The sequence below is a fragment of the Myxocyprinus asiaticus genome, chromosome 21, assembly GCF_019703515.2.
Source record: "Myxocyprinus asiaticus isolate MX2 ecotype Aquarium Trade chromosome 21, UBuf_Myxa_2, whole genome shotgun sequence".
Lineage (NCBI taxonomy): Eukaryota > Metazoa > Chordata > Actinopteri > Cypriniformes > Catostomidae > Myxocyprinus > Myxocyprinus asiaticus.
In genome coordinates this window covers 19,199,524-19,221,218 of record NC_059364.1, presented here as the reverse complement: position 1 = coordinate 19,221,218, position 21,695 = coordinate 19,199,524, and the positions used below count along the sequence as shown (strand labels likewise).

At 36.4% G+C, this 21,695-nt stretch overlaps 2 protein-coding genes across 3 annotated transcripts; both read right to left on the bottom strand.

The window, feature by feature from the left end:
* Positions 1-1,289: 1,289 nt before the first annotated feature.
* LOC127411788 (choline O-acetyltransferase-like) lies at positions 1,290-13,081 on the bottom strand. Of its 2 annotated transcripts, none has more exons than XM_051647553.1 (15): positions 12,952-13,081; positions 12,571-12,681; positions 11,931-12,122; positions 11,669-11,787; positions 10,665-10,718; positions 10,386-10,566; positions 8,093-8,270; positions 7,704-7,873; positions 7,512-7,612; positions 6,190-6,318; positions 4,396-4,518; positions 4,166-4,304; positions 3,921-3,983; positions 3,655-3,792; positions 1,290-3,471 (listed from the first exon to the last, which is right to left on the bottom strand). In XM_051647553.1, the coding sequence occupies exons 2-15, from the start codon at positions 12,616-12,618 to the stop codon at positions 3,193-3,195; spliced, it is 1,914 nt and encodes a 637-aa protein (XP_051503513.1). In that variant the 5' UTR covers positions 12,619-12,681; positions 12,952-13,081; the 3' UTR covers positions 1,290-3,192. The 2 variants fall into 2 exon arrangements, with proteins under 2 accessions (XP_051503513.1, XP_051503514.1); XM_051647554.1 differs by having other exon boundaries at positions 11,931-12,089.
* Positions 13,082-13,975: 894 nt separating this feature from the next.
* Positions 13,976-16,506, bottom strand: slc18a3a (solute carrier family 18 member 3a). Its single transcript, XM_051647557.1, has one exon. The coding sequence runs from the start codon at positions 16,094-16,096 to the stop codon at positions 14,549-14,551; it is 1,548 nt and encodes a 515-aa protein (XP_051503517.1). The 5' UTR covers positions 16,097-16,506; the 3' UTR covers positions 13,976-14,548.
* Between the last annotated feature and the right edge of the window lie 5,189 nt (positions 16,507-21,695).

Below are 21,695 nucleotides of genomic sequence, written 5' to 3'. Positions count from 1 at the left end.
CTTCACAGTTGGCACAATGCAGTCAGACAAGTACCGTTCTCCTGGCAACCGCCAAACCCAGACTCGTCCATCAGATTGCCAGATGGAGAAGCGTGATTCGTCACTCCAGAGAACGCGTCTCCACTGCTCTAGAGTCCAGTGGCGGCGTGCTTTACACCACTGCATCTGACGCTTTGCATTGCACTTGGTGATGTATGGCTTGGATGCAGCTGCTCGGCCATGGAAACCCATTCCATGAAGCTCTCTACGCACTGTTCTTGAGCTAATCTGAAGGCCACATGAACTTTGGAGGTCTGTAGCGACTGACTCTGCAGAAAGTTGGCGACCTCTGCGCACTATGCGCCTCAGCATCCGCTGACCCCGCTCTGTCATTTTACGTGGCCTACCACTTCGTGGCTGAGTTGATGTCATTCCCAATCACTTCCACTTGTTATAATAGCACTGACAGTTGACTGTGGAATATTTAGTAGCGAGGAAATTTCACGACTGGACTTGTTGCACAGGTGGCATCCTATCACAGTACCATGCTGGAATTCACTGAGCTCCTGAGAGCGGCCCATTCTTTCACAAATGTTTGTAGAAGCAGTCTGCATGCCTAGGTGCTTCATTTTATACACCTGTGGCCATGGAAGTGATTGGAACACCTGAATTCAATTATTTGGATGGGTGAGCGAATACTTTTGGCAATATAGTGTATATTACAATTTGTTACTGTATATTTTACAGTTAATACTCGTTAATCAATTAAAGTTTTTTTTCTGTAGCATTTTTACAGTCATTTACCATTAAAATTACAGACATTTTTTACAGTGTATGGTTGCATTGTTTAGAGAGAGAAAAATGCTATGTCTTTAAGTTAGAAAATGTATTGTACTTATTAAGGAATAAATTGGTCAAAAATAATAATGTAATTATGTCACAAAATGTGTCTTAGATTATTGAAATTGAGTAGTGTGACTGTTGAATTTCTTTGAATTGCAATTCAGTAAATTCCACTTCCTATCATTCAAATTAAACTTCCTGTGGGGCGTGGCCAATTCAATTTGAATTCCTACTCATGAATTAAAAGGGAGTTAATTCTAAAATTCTGAATTTTACACAACCCTGATTGACACATATCAACGTGATCACTTTGCATAATTAATGCAAACTGAAAAAAAAATGTAAAAGCAGAATATACTTTATGTTGTGGTTGCCCTTCATGTTGTCAACGGAAAAATAAAATAAAAAATCTTGTCACACAGTAAACATTAAAGACAGTCGATCGATGAAATGATAAACAGCGTATGTTTAGGCTTTTTTGTTTAGTAGTTTTAATGACATAATTACAATACAGTGTTATTCATAATTAGAACAAATATCTTTTTTCATATATCTAAAACCCAAACTTAGAAAAATAAATATCTCAAAGTAAGAGCATTACAGTTTAAGCACTCCACCAACAGTTTAACAAAGTACATTCTGTTGCATTTTAGCTTTCACATCTATTTTCTGGTTAACATTGCCCATCCTCAAGTACAGTATCCATGCCTAACATGAGGCTATAATGTACAAACAACACATCCTGTTACTAATACTTGGGCTAAGGATATACATTTTTTATGTACTATATGTAGTCTATCTAGTATTCAATATATAATATATATGTAACATGATCAACTGGCTAATTAATTTATTTCAAAAGCAATATATATATATATATATATATATATATATATATTTATATTTAATTTAGTTATAAAGTGCTAAAAATAGTTTTTAGTTTTTTCTGCTTTGACAATTATGGTTACAACTATCAACACAACACATAGTATATTCTAATTACGAACACTAAAGAAATATTCAGTTTCACAATATTAAAACATTTTCCCATTTTTCGTCTGTACATTAAGCAAATAAATAAATAAATGAAGTATTTTTCTTACATTTTGTTTAACACTCTTTTGATGTTAAGATATATACTGTGCAATACCTGTCAGTCAATTCTTAATAGTCATAGAAGAATATTTTCACATATAACTACAACTTCATCATGGCTTAAAAGTGATAAACGTGGTAAAAACTACTATTGCATTGGAAATCAAAACCCCTGTTACTATTATTGCATTGGAAACCAAGACACACAGAATGGAACCACATACAACATTCATGCACCATGCTTACACACAATAGACAATATACTGTATTTTTAAAATGTATGCACACTGTTTATTACTCACACTAGCTTAGCTTATTTTTAGGATCTCAGTCTATGCTTTTCAGAATATTCCCTATTGAGAAATGTATAGAACATACAGAACAGTGCACTTTAAAACTATAATATGAATGCTGCAGACTAAAAATAGACCTATTTTGCTATATTTTCCTAAACAGATATACCTTTGACAAAGACAAAGACAGCAGCTTCTGATCCAGTAGTATAGAGCCATCATTCAGAGAATCTTCACAACATCCATAACCGTATTGTAACTCTGACATGACAGTTAAAATAATTTGAGATAGATTGTAAACCGCTATATAATGTATTTTCAAAATTATAACATTATATGCATAGAAAACAAGTATTGCACTATCTAATAGGTTATAAGGTTGTCAGTCAGCTGAACAAATTCAAATTCTAAACTCAAATGGCTACTTGGGCAGTTTCCAGTCTGCTTTCTTACTACAACACTGAGACAGCCTTCATACAGATACTTAATGATGTTAAGTAAATACTGGCAATTGTCAGTGCTGGTATTATTCAATCTTAGAGGTGCGTTTGACACTGCCAATTATAATACACTCTTAGACAATTTGCACTCAGCTGGTTTGGATGGGATTTAGGAGGCAGTGGGATTAGTATCCTAACCCATCAATGTTTTCTCATTGTTTCTGCGGTTTCCGTGTTCCTATCAATGTGCTATACACAGTTACAACCAGCTTGGTTGTGCAGCAACACATTATTCTTATTCTTGCCATAACCAACCCTGTATTATTTGACAACATGACCCTTTCTGACACCAGCAAACGTGTTTGTACAGTATATATGATTTATAAGCTTCACTATCTTGGTGCAAGCCCATACTATAGATATTAACTCCTCAAATCCCTCCCATTCTGAACACTGTTCATTTAATCACAATGGTGCTTGCATCTAGCACATGGCTCAAACATGTACAGTTGGATGAGCCAATGGCTGGCTCCTGATTCTTGCTATGACTTGCTTCCATTCTTTACTACCTTCGGGGTTCCCTCTTCCTTTTCTGTGGAGTCAGCTGGTGTAGGTTGAATGTGGCATTTCCTGCATAGATCTTGCATTTCCTTTAGACACCCCTCAAGAGCCTTCACAAACAAATCTGAGCTGGTCTCTGCACTGTCACTGAAGCTTGACACACAGAAGATAATGTGGTCCGCCTGAGGATTGTAGCAGGCTCCGTAGCCATTAGGGACAACAGGACCGTAGCAGCAGAACATCTCCTCAGTGGTTGGGACCTATGCAAACATAAAAACTTGAATTTGAACTCAAAATTTAGTGGTCTAGAGCTATGTAAATGATTTTCTAGATCTATTCAAATCCAGATGATATGCATATACTGTGGAGTACAAATTAATTTCTTATGTAAATATTGTAAGGTGTTATATATTTCATTATTTAAATGAGGCTTCTAAGAGAACCTGGCTTGTAGAGAGAATGAACTGGTTGCTGGTGACATAGGTTGGATCAGAAAACAGCTCAGGCTTTTCGAGTTTCAGCTCCTTGGCAATCTCTCGCAGTCCCAGCAAGTGATTGTCTATTGCCATTCCTGTGATTGCCTGTTTCCACAGAGTGGAAGCAATGTTTATTGTAGAGCACAATCACAGTTTGAAAATCACAATCACACATAACTTTAACTGACAGATTTGGTAATTGTGGTTCAAATTCAGCAGTCTGTTTCACTTACTAGAATTGTATAATTGGTTTGAGCTTTTATGGCAGTCCGAAACGTCTCCATTTTCTCAGCATCCTAAATAAATAAAGGCAGACAGGGGTAAAATCTTTTTACTATAAAAAAAAAAAAAGAAAAAAAAAAAAAAGCAAGCATCTTGCTGAATCTTGTATTCTACAAAAAAAGCTGGCACTGACATAAAATGTTGGGCAATATGATTGATTTAAATGAATGTAATGCAAACAGGCCAAACTACACACTGTGAAGTTAGAGCTATCAGTCATAGCTTCCACAAATGCTAAGGCCTCAGGTGTTGCAGAGCGAATGTTGTCAACTCGTCCCTCTCGAAAGCGCCGTATTGATGCACTCTCATACGTTGGCACTAGACGTCCATAACATCTGTGTGCAAAAGAAAAAAAACAAAAACAATGTCAAGCATGAAGCCTCCCTCTATAGTAATAATTCATTTAACATTATAGAGAAGTCTAACCTGTAAAATGCAAACTGCAGGGCAACTTGAACATAAGCATCAGGGCTCATTTTCTGTCTCTTGATGAACTCTTTGCCATAACCAGTGAATTTGTGGACATTCATGTCCAGATTTTTGACAAGTCTGTGGGCAGTAGATATGTAAAAAATCAAAAGATGCTAAAACATTTGTTGCATTTTTAAACATTTAATGGTGCACTTTGTAATTTTTTCCTCATTAAAAAAGTTTAACTCCTAAAGACATGAACTATAATTTTGCAGTATATGTAGGAAATCATGAGTACTCACATTAAAATGTAGACTCCAGTCATATCAGTAACCTTATAAAAGCTGTTTTATTCTACATGGAGAGGGTCTGCACATGAGGGTTGCCATGTTAGAATCACATGACCAACCAAATACTACTCACTTAATCTCAGTAACCGTCCTGTTTTTTGACAATTTTACTCACTGATTAAAGTAATCATGGCTGACTGTGAATACTAAATTTCTAAAATGGCATCTGAAACTGAAAACTATTGATTTTAAATGATGCTGCATCCATGCAGCTAGGTGTCAGTGTAAGTCCAAGATGACACAAAGACAAAAGTTACTGAGTGCACCTTTAGGTTCTTCTTTGTTTATAAACTCCCTTAAAGGAATATGAGGGCATAATGTTGATTACCACTGAAAATAATTTATACTCGTCCCTCCTTTTTGTTAAAAAAAAATAAATAAATAGCAAAAATCGAGATTACACAGAGGCACTTACAATGGAAGTGCACTGGGTCATTTTTGGAGGGTTTCAAGACAAATATGTGAAGCTTATAATTTTATAAAAGCACTTACATGAATTCTTCTGTTACAACTCTTATTATTTGAGCTGTAAAGTTATTTAAATTGTCGTTTTTATAATCGTTTAACAGTTTACAGCATTATGTCATCATGGCAAAGAAGTTGTAAAATTGGATATAACTTTACACAGAAAATGTTAGTAAGTGATTTTATCACACTACAATCATGTTAACACACATACCATTTACGTCTTGTGGATATGCTTTTAAAACCGCAAGTATTTTAACTTTGTTTGGCCCTATTCACTTTCATTGTGAGTGCCCCACTGTAACCCAGATTTTGGGAGGACGAGTTCTCCATGTTCTGGCGGCCGGTAGCGAGCCCCTCCTCCCCTTGTGGACTGCAGCTGTTCCTCCGTGTCCAGGTGGCCGGCAGCGACTTCTCCGTCCCCCGGCGGACGGCAGTGGCGAGGACTCCACGACAGCGCATCCCACCTCCATCCCGGGTTTCGGCACCAATGTAACAAGGTTTAAAATGGACGAGGAGGAGGCGGGAACCGGACGAAGCATCAAAGTAATATTTTTATGAAAACTTAAACAAAAAACACAAACATAAACACACACACGGCAGCTGCATGTGGCTCTTTCTCTCTTGAGCTGCCGCATTCAGCTCGGCTTTATCCCTCTCCTCAGCCGATTAGCCCGATTGGGGGCCGGCTGTGTGTACTCACGGCCCGGCCCCGCCCTCCTCCTTGTCACAGTTAGGTTTAAGATTTAGGGTAGGGAGGTTTAGATGATTTAAAACTAAAAAGAGCATTAACCTCAAAAACCTCATATGTTTTGCAGAAAATTTTACTTCTTTTTAGCGCCACACAGTGGACACTTCATTTCAGAACTGATGTGATATGTGAGGGAACCACGTAATATCATTTTGCAAAAATTTCCTCACAGGCACGTAATTTTCCTGAGATTCGGCTGATAGAACTTGCTACTTTGGTTTAACATCTGTCTTGTTGATTTACCTCTGTAATTTATCTGACGATGCCAGAAGGAAATCATGGATTTCTGGTGAGCATTTCCAGCGCAGTCGTCTAGGGGCAGGAAGCTCACTCATGCTGGCTGCTCTCACCAGTTTTGAAGGGCTGCCTCTCCTGTTAGACAAACAATCATAGCCATCATATCATATTTTAACTTGCTTATGTACTGTTCTCAGGCTGTATGCGTATATATACTCACTTAGCACTTTACCTGTGCATCTACTTATTCACAGGATTTTCTAATCAGCCAATCGTGTGGCAGCAGTGCAATGCATAAAATCATGCAGATATGGGTCAGGAGCAGGGTCAGAATGGGGGAAAAATGTGATCTTAGTGATTTTGACCATGGCATGATTGTTGGTGCCAGACGGGCTGGTTTGAGTATTTCTGTAACTGAGGATCTCCTGGGATTTTCACACATAACAGTCTCTAGAGTTTACTCAGAATGGTGCCAAAAACAAAAAAACATCCAGTGAGCGGCAGTTCTGCAGACAGAAATGCCTTGTTGGTGAGAGAGGTCAACGGAGGATGGCCAGACTGGTTCGAACTGACAAAAAGGCTACGGTAACTCAGATAACCACTCTGTAAAATTGTAGTGAGCAGAATAGCGTCTCAGAATGCATAACATTTTGAACCTTGAGGTGGATGGGCTCCAACAGCAGAAGACCACGTCAGGCACATTATTAGGACAATAGTGTTCCTAATAAAGTGCTCAGTAAACGTATATCAAAATGTCTAATTAGAGTTTTTCATTTGAAGGGATAGTTCTCCCAAAAATGAAAATTCTCTGATAAATTACTCACCCTCATGCCATCTGAGTGTGTATGACTTTCTTTCTTCTGCAAAACACTTTTGAAGCTTTAAGAGTAATCCTATCTCCAGTGGTGACATTAATGTCTTCTATGCTCTTATGCTGATTGTCTGTGCTTTTTGGACCTACTAGTATCTAATAACCATCCTCACCCATTCTAAGGACCTGCTGAGCCTGAATTTTTTTCTACAAGTCTTCAAAAGTGTTTTTCAGAAAATAGAAATTCATACACATCTCAGATGGCATGGGGGTGAATAAATTATCAGAGAATTTTTCATTTTTGGGTGAACTATCCCTTTATGCCTCTTTAAATACACAATGGTAACTGTACAGTGCTAGTGAGAATAAACAAGCAGTAAGATATTATTACAGATTCTTTCAGATGTGAATGTATTCACTGAATTTGCCAAACCAGCAGTGCCCTCTGGGCAGTCATGATTTACTTTGAAATGCATTTCTATTAAAAGAGAATTACTAAGTGAATTATTTGACTTACATGTATCTCAGTAGATATTCCGTACATTGCACAAGCACTATTCCTTCGAAAGGGGAGTGTTCACAGACTACACCACAGCATCCATCTTCACCTATTACAAACTGAGATCATTACAGTAGTTGAATAATAAAATCAATCTTCATAATCACATGCACTTTGCCATTTGTTTAGAGCTCTCTGTGAGTTCTCTACCTGCATTGGCTTGTCGTACCAGCGGTTGCCCCCATTTTTGTCATTGCCCCCTCCGTGGAGCATCATTAATGCTCGGCTGGTGTCAGTAAGCTCAATGCCAGTTGGGTCATCCAAACACACCAGACAGAGACAGTGCTCAATCATATCTAGAGAGTCCCTGTTGGTAGAATCTGCACCATATTGTATAGTATTACATTATATGTGAGTGAATTCCATTAACCTGTATAAAACTTGCTGTATTATCGGGGGAATTTATAGGAGAGAGAGATCCCTTTTCCAGATAAACTCAAGTTGTTTAGTTTCTCATGGGCAACTTGAAAACTTTAATATCAAATTGCTGGTCTAGTGACAGATACATCTTGTATAGTTGAGGTTAAGTGATGTCCGACCTTTGATCAGTACACTGCGTGCCTCGGCCCACTCTGTTCTGCCATCTGATGTGAGGAGACCAATAGGAGGCAGACGCTCCTCTTCACTGTCTGACATCTTCCTTATTCGTTCCAGCTGAGTGTAAAGGTCTTTTTCATTAAGCCGGCGGAAGTTTATTACCACGTCAAGAACAAAAAACTGCAAACACAGAATTTTTTTTTATACATAAAGTGAAGGATTTTCTTGAAGCTGACTTGACAAGCATCCTCTAATGAGCCCAGAATGCTAAAGTATAAACTTTGCTTATGACTTTTTAAGACAAACTTTAGGATAATTAGAATGAACTGAAGCATAAAGATTTCATCAACAAGTCACCAAAATAATGAGCACCTGTCAGAGAGCTTGCATATTAATGACTTGATGGAAAAGTATAATTTTCTTACATTGTAGTCCAGATTCAGGGTTTGGAAGGTTACTTTTAAAAAGTATTAAACTGCAGATTACAGAGTACATGCTGTAAATTGAAATTTGTAACATTTTCTGTTAAATTACTCAAGGTCAGTAACCTCATCTAAATACTTTGGATTATTACTTCAGCACTGGCAATTATTATTTATTTTATTTTTATTTATTTGGATATTTTTTTTTTTTTACTATAAACAAGTAAATAAAGAAAATACACTTATATAAAATAATAATAATAATAATAAAAAAACAACTTTCTCTGAAAAAAAAAAGCCTAAATATCTTATGCAGTTTTGCTACTCGAGTAAATTTATCTTGTTTTAAAGGTGCACTAAGTTTTTGCTAGTTAAAAAAGTTTTACGCATAAAGATGTGAATAGTATTTTTTAGAAATATGTTACAAAATTATGTACACTCACATGAGATGAAGACTCCAGTCATATCAAAATCCCTATAAAAGCTGTTTAATTTTACATGGAGTGGGTCTCCCCCTCATGTGCGCTGCCATGTTGACAACACGTGATACTGTGTCAATGGTCATCAAAAGTACTAATGATGGTACGGTATTGATAAACAGAAATGTGATCCACCAGACAGTTCAAACAGAATGAGTAAAAGTGGAAAGATAAAATGTCCAAACAAGAGGTGATGATACAATCAGCTACAACCTGCAGCTCTCACGGCGCGGATCACGGATAAGCATCGCGACATAAAACGCCAAGTGCAGGCACAAAGTGGTGTTCAGCAAGTCGCGACTGTCCGCACGCAACAACACGCGATAATTCGTTAGGCTTGGATACAATAATGTCCATTATAGGGATGTGTATAATATGAGATGGAGAAAAACACATTAAAAGTAACAAAGATGATAAACACATTTGATAAGAAGCGACAGCACTCCAGGACAATGGGTGTCAGTATAGAGTCCAATATCGCACACTACTTCTGAGACCGATGAAACGAGTAAGAGACAGCTAAATCCTTGCTAAAATCTTACTTGGTGCACCTTTAAGGATTTATATATATATATAACAATAAACAATATTTAAATTCTTTAAGAATAACATTTTTGCAGTACATCTTTGCTGTCATACCAAAGGTCTTACTAGAGAAAAAAAGTTATGCTCCAACGTGAATTTTCTTCATAGAATTCATTTAAAAATATAATTACATCTGGTAACAGATGTATGTAAAGGTAAGAAATTGTATTTTAGCTTAGCATAAAGCTAAATGTTTCCATGACAATTTACACAAGGTTAACTGTTTTTGCTGCTGCAAACTTCAAAACCCCACAGAGTGTACACAACGACATCCTTTTCTGATCGTATGTGGATTCTGTTCATAGAATGAGGCAGAAAATATATTATTTGTAGCTTTCTATACGATGTTAAAGGCAACATTGGTTAGCATTTCTTGTAAAAATATCATAACCGCACAAAAACCATTGACAAGTCATGTAATGGTGTATTTATTGGATTTATGTTTCATCTGTCAAAGCGTTTCTAACTGTTTTTTTTAAGCTGTAGAAACATTATGTATCTCCTCTATTAAGCGTGCAAGGGAAAGTGCCTCGATGTCATATCCACCTTTTCACTCACTTGTGATCACATCATTTATATAGATAAATGTTAAACAAATGAAATAAAATGCAAAGTAATCTCTTCAGTAATCAGGATACTTTTTTAATGTAACTGTATTCTGATTACAAACTATTTAAATTGTAACTGTAGTGGAATACTGTTAAAAATATTTTGTATTTTAAATATGTAATCCTGTTACATGTATTCCGTTACTCCCTGACCCTGTCCAGATCACACCTAGATTGACTAACAGTTGAAGTATTGCCTACCTGATTCTTACAAGCCACTATTATATGTTCTGGCTCAGGCATTACAGTGCTCTTCTGAGCAACTAGAGTGTCAGTCTTTGACCCAGGGAGACGGTAGGAGGTGAAGACCTTGTTATACTGCTCCATACATAGAGGTGCCCCAGCTTGCTGACCCCGAGCATAGTCTACAGGGAGAGCATGTCTGCAAAAAATAAATAAATAAATAAATTAATATGTTCATGTTCAGAATAAAAGATATTGTGGGAAATTCCTGTTTTTTTAAAAAAGGGAATAACCTACCCATCAATGAGAGATTTGTACTCTAATATGCCAGAAATGAGATGGGCAGCAAATCTGGTGAACAAATATATACAAGTGTTTGTTAATATAAACATAAATTAGGGCATTGTACATATTGAAGGTTAGGGAATGAGGTTGTGGTAATGAATGTGGTTGCCAGGTGCCATTGTTTTAATTATTTTTTTAGAACAACACTTAATCAATTGGGTTCTGTTAACAAAGCTATTAGTTTCATTTTACAGTTTATTTTCCTAAGATACTAATGCAAGACTGTTTCTTAGAATAATTAAACTATTTAGATTAAAGTGAAAGTTAATAAAAAATAATAAACTCATTTACTCATAAATCCATTCCAAACCTGCTTGACTTTTCTGTCTTGTTTAGAACACAAAAGGAGATATCTAGCAGAATTATTAAGATGCTCTTTACCATACAAGAAAAAAGTAATACATGTTTGTAATGACATGAGGTAATGATGAAAGGTTTTTTTTTTTTTTTTTTTTTTGATGAACTGTTTGTTTATTAGAAAAATCATGAATATAAATGTATATAACCTTAGCCTATATAAGCTATATATATAGACTGAAATCAACACCAAGGTGATCTGGGAAGGACACTTTGTTTACACATTTACTAATCTGTAAATTAAATACTGCTGAATATGAAATCAAGTTTTGGTTAACGAGACCCTCAATTACACAGTCATATGGAGCTAAACAGTTGGTGAATGAGATCATGCATGAGGCATGCATTTTTACAGTCTTTACAGTTTTTAACAGTCCCTTTTCGTATATCCCTAACTCGTTGTTGTTAAACAGATAAATATCAATGAAGACATTAAATATAATAGAGCTGGGGTCATTTATAAGAAATTTTGTTTATAGAAGAATTTGGAACAAAGACAAGTGTGAACATTGAAAACTACTCTTGTCTACATTTGTTCAAATCGATGACACTAGATTTAAGACGGATGCACACCCTGCTATATCCCTAGAGTCCGGTACCTGAGGGCATCAGTTTGACCCCTGAAGTTCTGCTTGGGAAAGACCATAACAGGACTGGAGTTGACAGGTAGTGCTAATCTGTTATTCAAATACATATCTTCTAGCCAGTAGTCATACACCTTAAAAACATATCAAAGGAGACGGGGAATATAAGTAAATATATAAAATTCTAAAACGTATTACCAAAAACTTAACAAAACATTAAAAGCATAGTTACTTTCAGCAAAGTCACAATTTTCTTAAATATGTGCTCAGTCCTTACCCAATTGGCTTTCCGTTCACTTCTCTCCAGTAGCTTTCTCTGAAGAAATTCTCCCATTCCACCAGGTGCTCCAAATTTCTCTACAATAGTCTTTGTCTTACGGAACTCTTCATCTGGTACCAGATGACTCATGCACTTCAGATACTTGTCCAGGGTTTGCTGCAGGGGAGGCACTGGGAGTTTAGGCAGGCCCTAAACCGATATAATGAGGAATGTTTTATTCCAATTCATTCATTCATACATTCTTAAGAATGTCAGAGATAACATCATATTTCAGTAGCATCTGTTTTCTTGGCTGGGCTCTTGTGGAATGTATATATATTGTCTAAGTAGCCTTGGGTATTGATAGTGTCCCGGTAAATCTGTCTTGCTTCAAGTGCGCCCAGACATGAGTGTTATTTTAAAGAATTGTTGCCCTTTTTGGCTCTGCCCAAGTAAAGCAACACCACTTATACAAAATTATATAAAAACATAATTTACATTTTACATGCAGCACCATATGATCAACATTGTAGATTTATAGTCAACAGTTTGTATGCTATATGATGGTTAAAAGAAGGTAAAGTTTGAATACATTTAAAAATTGTTTCAATTAAATCATGTAATATGTTTTTAAATACAAATATGAAACAGTGCTTACACTGGGATCTTCTTTGTCTCTTGATTGTTCCCTTTTCAAAACTGGCATCCTTAAATTTGAAGAGTTCAGTCAAGGGAGATAAAATTCCACTGACACTGTTGCCAGTTCCCTCTGGAACAGGTACACAAGCATGAGCAAAAGCTTTGCATTGCAATTCAAATCTCCAAAGTTTTCAACATAGCCTAATTTCCCTTCACGATTAGAATAATCTTATCCATAAAAACTAATATGACTTTTTTTCATCAGCCACATCAGTTAGAATGGTCTGTGGTTTATTGCCTAATATTGCTGTCAATACGAAATTACTCATTTCTAGTTCCAAGGAACCCTTATTTGAAAAGGAGGCTTTTCATAACATAGTTTTAATTTTACAATACTCACCAAAAAGGCAAACTTCTTGTCGAGTCCTAAGGTGTCTCAAGGGGTTTATCCAGATTCATAGTTCCGTGGTGTTAATGGTGACCGTCCTGTTTCAGGTGGCATACTTGCGTTCCATTCATTGCAAGCCAAGAGCTCCTTAGGATGCTGCTTAGGAAGGATGCTGAAGGAGCGGTACCTTGCTCAGACTCCTCCCACCAAACTCTATTCGCTCGATGTCTTATCTTGCCAGCCCACCCCATACTTATTTGAAGTTGAGTCCTTGAGCGAAATTTATGTACACCATTCCAAATGTCGGAGAGGAGAAAATGTGCGCGCACGATAGCGCTCGATACTTTAATTAAAACAAAATATGGCACGGTTTATGTATGCAATCTTGCGCCATGATATTTTTTGCTTCTTTATTAAATATGTTCAAATTTACCTCATTTGTGTAAAAGGTGTTGCTAACTTCTTTTTCATGAAAGTCTGTTTTGGTAGGCCTAATTTGCTTTTAATTTACTAATCTTTCTGGTGGTGGAAAGAAAGGATTTCATATTTATTTTCACCACAGAGTAACAGGAATTTTACTACTCAAGTTTAAAGCAATGAAAACATGTGTTTGTGCATACTTACTAACCTATATTATATTTATACTATAGTGCTGTATGCGTGCTATTTTACTATTATTTGCAAAAAAAAAAAAAAAAAAAAAATGTTTGTCTTTGTTTTTAGGACCGTAGCCTTTAAGGCTTTATGCATTTGGAAGTTGCGTACATTTATTTTCATCAAAATGTGATACTTCTTATAACCATATGTAGTAATTCATTGTTTTTTTTTTATTTTAGTTTTTTTAAGAAAAAATAAATGTAAATCAAATTCATAAATCGTAGCCTAAATCAAAACTGAATAAATGAATACATACATTTTCAGTGTAGTCAGATATGTAAAGGTATGGGCTATTATCGGTTTGAATCTGAATTTGTAGATGTATGAAATCAGATTAGGCAAACACGACGTTTCACAATGTTTTTTTTTTTTTCCACAGATTTTTAATTATGTACATTTTGATATGTACACATTATATGCCATAATATACAGTAATGCATTCCAGAAATACACCCTAAACATTTAGTACTTGAATCAGACAATGAAAAGGCAGGAATAACACCAGTTCCATTTTCTTTTTTCTTTTTTTTTCTTTTCTTTTTTGTGAAGGTGTCAGGTGACATTTTGCATATTATTTGTAACAGCACAAAACCGGCGAAATAACTTCAGGCTCATTTAATACGTAGACGCGCATCTTCATAATTAATATCTTTGCACCATATTTATTTCCCTGAATACAACTTAATACAGCGGAATACTATACAATGAAATTCAACATTGAACTTTTTTTTTTTTTTTACATTTCTTGTAATGAAAAAAATATATATTTAACTGAGCTTATCTTTTCAGTAAATTGCGTAACATAATTTCGGATTGTATGCTGTACACCAATGGTTCTCCTCGGGACATAAATAGGCTAATATGTAAGTGAATTAATGAAAAACATTTATATTCAGCAGAGGGTTTTAAAGAGGATTGTAACAGATAGATGAACTAGGACATAGGACTCGGACTATATGCATTCTGGTTCAGATGTCTCTTCTTCAGAGTATGATTTTGATTGTCCAAATGTCCCGTTTTCGTCGACAGGCACACAGTTGCCAGATGAGCTATAGCCTTGCTTCTTTCTTTGGCGTTCCTCCATTCTGATGGTATCGTAGAGACCTGTGGCTCCTTCCTCAAGCAGCATGTTTCTCTCGGAATGAGACGGTTTCATTAAGCACACGTTGCGCAGTAGCAGCAGGGCTGGCGCGTAAAGTACGTTCGCCAGACCCATGCCCAGATTAAGCTGCACAAAACCTAGGTCATGTACTATTTTACCTGCCACAATGGGCCCCAGCGCATAGGCAACACAGTAGGAGATGTCTGCAATAGCGTATACACTACCATATACAGACACATGACGGACGTCTACAACAAAAGCAAGAGTCGGTAATAAAGCTGTGTCTACCAATGCAATACCGAAACAAATGCCACACAAGGGGATGATCAGTTGCTCAAAAGTTTTGCATGCCGGCACAATACAGGAGCTAGCACCAATGATGACCATACCGAGTGCCCCGTAAAACCACTGTAAATGTGGATACTGTGCTGCCAGTTTGACAGTTATGTAGACACCTAATATGTGTGGGAAAAAGGCTGGTAGCCAGGTGAGGCCAATCTCCCACTGGGATGCATTCATGGTCTCCTCCATCCAGTTGGCGATGGTGGGCTCCAGAAAAGCAAGTGGGATGTTACATGTTGTCAAAGCTCCTGCCACAACTGCTATATAGGGATCAATCATTAGTTTGTAAATTGGGGTGCCAACCGGCATATTCTCTCTAGTCCTACTGGAAAAGGGCTTGAGGACAGTCAAGCATAATATACCATCTGCCAAACATACACATGCAAGCACAATGAAGGGGACTCGTTTGCCCACGAACTCGTACAGTACCCCTCCAAACGGGGGCGCCGCCAGGCTTCCAAAAGAGATGAAAGCGAGGGCAATACCCAGCGCGCGACTTCTCTCTGCCTCCTCCGTGAACTTGTCTGCGATCATGGCAATTCCAGATGTGTCTGCAAACGCTGAGCCGAGACCTTGCAGGCTGCGCGCTACGAACAGAGTCGCGTAGTTTTCGGCGAAGGAAAAAATGCAGGTCGAGACAAACATGATACTGAGTCCAATTAAAAGTGGAATGTCATAGCCGACGCGGTCTATGAATGTTCCCGTCAAAGGATTGACAAGGAGCTGCAAAATGGCTTTGGATGCAAAAAGCACGCCGATCTGCAGGTCAAAATTCTCATTTTGCGCTTGATTTTGCGTTCTGTTGCTTGAGTTCCCCGTTACATGCGCGTGCTCTGATTCGCTCTCTAAACGGGCGAGATAATCTGGCACAATTGGCACGATGACCATGTAAAGCATATTGTCTAGCAAAAGTGCTACACACACAATAACTAGAATAATCCTTCTTTGTCGTTCGGGATCCTGGATTGCGGTGCCAAACTGTTTAGTTCTTTCTCCCATCTCTGACAACTTAACTGCGGCGGTTTGCGCCAAGCCACCAGCTTCCCCCGTAGCCATGATTCACTATTTTCTCAGTTTAACAGCAAAAGACTCTTAATTCTCTTCTATGCCGTGCTATTCTCCCAGAGAAAGTGCACTGTTCGCGCACATTGGGTAGTTTGGCACTCCCGGAATAGTCAAGCCTCAGCGCGCGGACAAACTTTTCCCGCTTTACCTTCGCATGCCGCTGCAGTCCTTCGTTGCGCGTGCATTTCCTCTCTCGTGACTGCTGTCAGGCAGTGTTGTTTCGTAGTATCATGCCCCGTCATTGATTCGGGTGAGGACGCCAACTCAAAAACTCACACAGGTCAAAATTCACCTTCTTGTTTTCTCTCCCGTCATTGCTGGACTCTGTATCTCGAATGAACAGGGATAAATGAATTCACCTGTAACGCAGTGCCATCATTTCTCCTCAGCTGTCTTCTTATTGATGCCACCCAATGTAGATGCGCTTACATGTTGATTCCTTTGGAATCACTCCTCTTTTTTTTCCCAAAGATGTGACGCACTGTTTGCTACCCCCTCAAGTGGTTTCCTCACCAGCTTGGTCTTTATGCTAATTTAACACGTCAAGCCCATATTCCCAGTAGCGTCAGGCTGTGCTTTGCTAAATAACTTCAAAATATTGAGCGAGCTGCTATAACTGCTAAGGACCACAAACCTTTTGTCAAAGAACTTGACAGACGTGCTGAATCTTGAGAAAGATGCCTGGCAGGGTTATGTTGCTGTTTCTCGCTTAGAGATATGGCATCAAACACACGCACGTCCTCTGCGATTTTTGCAATTCTCTGAGATGTTATATGGACAGTTTATTATTATTATTATTATTATTATTATTATTATTATTATTATTATTATTATTATTTTTATTATTATTTTTTTTAAAATATATTTTTAGACAGTTTATTGCATTAGTCTCCGACTGTTTTTGCCCACCCTTTATAATAGGCTACTTTTATTTATTTATTTATTTATCATTATTATTTTTTTTTTTTACAAGATTTCTTTTCACGGAAAATTAGGCTGGGAAAATAATAGATAAAAAATTACACAAATTTCACAAGGACACTGACTGTGTAATCTACCCCCAAAATGACTGTCACCCCCTACTCCTACTATAGTTTGTGTAGGCTATAAAATAATTGAACTAAAGTGGAATAGTTGATATAATTAAATCACGCAAGTCTATAATGGGCCAGATGGATAATTTATTTGATCACAGGTTGTTTTATGACGGGGACTGCATGCATTATGTAACAGTGAAGCGGAGAGCATTTCTGACATGCAAACATTTTAAATATCAATACTGGGAGGAATATCATTTCATTCACAAACCAAGCAACATCAAACTTATGTAATTACCAAGAAGAAGAATTTAAGAGATATACAGGCTTTTTTAATATTATTATTAATACCAGTAAATGTTAGTGGGGATGTAATCACTGCATCTCAATTTCAGGACCACAACCTACTGGACAGCTCCTCATCTGTTCAAGCAAATACTCATCCAGACAAATCTTCACAGCTTCCAAGGTAGCAGTGACATGATTAAGCATAGCCAGGAATCTAATAATTGCTCCTTTTAAAGTCAAATAGAATCAGTGATTTTTTTTATTAGTGATGTTACGCCATCTGCTGTGCATGCGAACTCGGCACAACATTTTCTGCTCGATGAAGGACAATAACTGGGTATTAGGGACATCTAGTGGTTAATTTGCTTTACTACAACATGTCAACCCTGGTATTAGTATAGGCCTACTCTATGGTGAATCTGGACGTTTAACACAGACAAAATATTGCAGCTTGATGACCGTGACCGTGGCACGTATTTAGCAACAACAACAACAACAACAACAACAACAACAAAAAAAAAAAAAAAAAAAAAAAAAACGTTGAACTTGCAGACGACTAACAAGAAGACAAACAAGCATGAGAAAATAAAACATCTTGAGGACAGGGTTAGTTACTGTTAGAGTTACTGTTGTTGTTAGTTTAAAGAACAAGAATAACATAATGAATACACCTACAGTTTGCTAAACGTCAAACCCCTCTTTAAAATAAAATAATTAAAAAAAAGACTACAGGGTAGTAAACTTGTGATATCAAATGTGTCTCTTCAAAATTACAAAATTCATGCTTCACATATTTACACTAGCATGCATGTTTGCATCATGGTACAAATAAATGTGTTATTTTTGAAACACTGGTTTATGTAAATAATGTTATACTTATGTTTTGCCACAAAATGTCCCTGCTTGTGCATACATGCCAACATTGACATGTCATTGTCATCATCATCATCAGTTGCTGACAAGTTTAAATAATTTTAATCTAAAAATTTTTCAGAAAGGTCTATTTAAAATAATCTACCAAATACCTTCTGTTCTGTATGTGTTTTTATTTTCAGGGACAGATATAGTTATGTAAATTTCTGTCCTAAATACACAGTGACATGGCAAATTTCATTCATATTCCATGTCTATGAAAAATGTTCAAAGTGAATTTTCTTACTCAAGAGGTGGGAAATGCATCATAAGGATGCATTTGTATATGCATGGCATGTAGTGTACTACATAAATGCACTTGAATCTGCTGTGATTCCCTTGCAACTTGTTGTTTTTGTGGTTTCTCTCTGTCTTTCTCTCGCTCTCTTTATCTCTTATAATCCTATACTCTACAGCCTGTCTTTACAGTCTATTCATTTGCTGGAAATAATATAGTTTTAATTCCAAGCATTGGCTTGGCGGATACATAATATATCCCCAGTCCCTTTTCCATACTGGATTGGTTCCCTTATGATCAACGTTTTTTGCTTTTCTGTCTCCATTCTGATCTGATTTTAAATCAAGATGTACAAGATCATCATGTAATCTTCTGTGGTAAAAAAAAAAATGTATTAATTCATGATGTCTGTGAATTTTAATCATGGGCAAACTCCCATGAAAGAAATGTACAACTGAAAAAAGGTTTAAAAGCCCAGTAAGCTGAACGTTCTCAGTGTTTGTAAATGTAATTTTGGGGTGTAATTATTATTTATTTTTTATTCTGTTATTGGAGTGGACAAAATTCCCCTTAATTTATATTTTTAAGAAAGAATCACTCTGATTCCGGAGCAACATATTTTACAAGTCATCCTTTTGTGAGTCGTGTTTAACATTTCTGCTTATCTGGTAGGCACGTATTTTACAAATTAATTAATTTATTTTTAATCTAATTTAACCCACTCCTATACTGAAATAGAAGATGTTAAAAAGAAGTATACTTTTTTGATGTTGGACACACATTTGTGTTCATACTCAGATTATGTTTGTGTACTGTTTAGATGCATGCAGAAGATCACAATACACTCTGTAACATCAAACCACATGTTCTTGTCATGCCAAGCACAACCTTCAGTCACCACAAGTTGCTCACACGCTGCATTACATGATATGTGGACATGTGAAATTGAAATTTTTAATCCTTGTGGCTGAGTGAATCCTAAACAAAGGGATTAAGCTAACCTTGTTGAGGAAATACAATTTCATTAATGGGGGCTGGTTCAGACAGCAGCCAAGCTAGTCACTTGCTAAATTAACCAAAGATAAGAAATGGTTACACACCATCAGCTCAGTCTTTTTTTCTTCTTCTTTTTTTCTTTAAAATTAACAGACAAAAATATGGATGATATATATTAACATTTAAGGGTTTGTTACCAATTTGGGCATGTTGTGCATGACAAGCATAAAAATTGAGACAAATTCTACTTTGAGTTGCTCCATTTTAGAAATGTTTTATATAAAATCAAATATAAAATAAATTCATCATAGTCTGAGGCTTAAAGCTCAGTTTCACTTAGTTCTTTATTAAAATGTAAATGTAGTTGGTTAAATTGCTTGTCATAACTTCTTGTGAATTTGTGAAATTTATTATACTGTTTTGTATCTCCATGGGGGAAATAGTGGATTATTTAAATGCTAATTAACGTATTCTACAGTCAAATATTTAATTAAATTCAAATGACTGTAAAAATAATGTATATATTCCTTTTCATGGCTTAGTATAGTTAAAAATGAGTTTAGTGCTTTAAATGACTGAGAACACAGAGCTTTCTAAAGAGCAATGACGCACACATCAGTAATCCAGATTACACTATGCCCATAATCCTTTAAAATACAATTTATTCTTCTAAAAAAAAAAAAGCACACAACAAAATTCTGTTTGAATCTTTTTATGTCTACTGTTAATTGTTTCATGCATTCATATAATGTTCTTAAACAAACACAGTGAAACAAATCCCCAAGATTTCTTATTCAGTGTTAAATGGACCACTCTCTTTCATCAGTTTTTAATTAACTGATGTTGTCTGAAGTATCACTGTTTGTGACGACACTGCCAGTTTGATTGATATGACAGGCTTCTTCCCATCCATGCACATTTGCGTAATGATTGCATGATCTGCTTCAAATGTGGATGTAAGATCTTTAATCAAATAAATAATACACAGCTTCTGGCAGCCAGTCTGACCTTTCACCCTGCTTTTGAACCTCTGGGGAGCTGATCACAAGCTTGTGACTGATTACTCTGGACTGTGGGGCAGGGGCTCAGGCACTCTTATTGTCAGTACAATGTGTTACATGTTATAAATAGAGTTGAACAAGTCAACATTGGAGAGAACTGTTAGAGATCTCAGAGCATCTCTTTAAATGTGTGATATTATTTTATTAGTCTTGATCCTAAAACGGCTTCACTTGCTCAAAGCTGCAGACTATTCTATAATAATATATAGGAAACTAAAAGCATTTTGAAGTGCTTTTCCTTTCTGTTTAGTAAAAATATTCCAAGTATAGAAATTAGAGGTGCAATTACCAATTTGTTGAAGGGTATGCAACAACCAACGTTTGTAAAACCTTATTATGGGTTTTATGGATTAACCAATATGTAATTGCAAAGATACAGACGTCTATATATCAATAACTGACTAGATATACTTTGCCAGAGAAATAGAGTTGGCACAGTGCAAGTTTGATTTTCCAAATATGTTCATCACCAAAACTATAACTGCTTCAGCTGGCCTTTTATCAGATTTATCAATTGAAATGCCGGTGGTTACAAACAGTTACATCAAATACAGTTTAAGAAGCAATCAGAAAGCTTGGGTGTTATTATATATATCCTGGATATACGTATACATACAGTTCACAAAGAGGTCGACCAACAAAGCATTTGCTAATTAGTAGGGTGGTAAGGATTAAATGTGTTCTGAGAATGTACATCAGCAGAGTTAGTAGAATTCTTTAATAATCTCCAGCTCCCTAAAGCCTGGTCCAGAGAAGTCAATTACAACACAAAGTGTCAAGCAATGTTTGTTTTTTACTGTTTTGCATCTTTCCCGTGATATACAAATATTTGTCGCCAACAAGGCATCCCCTGACCATAAAAACTTTGCACATAATTCACAAGGAAATCAAAGTGCACTTGAGGATGTCTAACTTAAAGTGTACACAAGATCGAGACTTTCTAGCGAGACATATTACTCAGACATAGACATCAAGTGATACTCAAACATACATATTTATACATATTTTATGTTTACAAACATATAATTTGTACTTCAGCACATCACAAAATACAATCA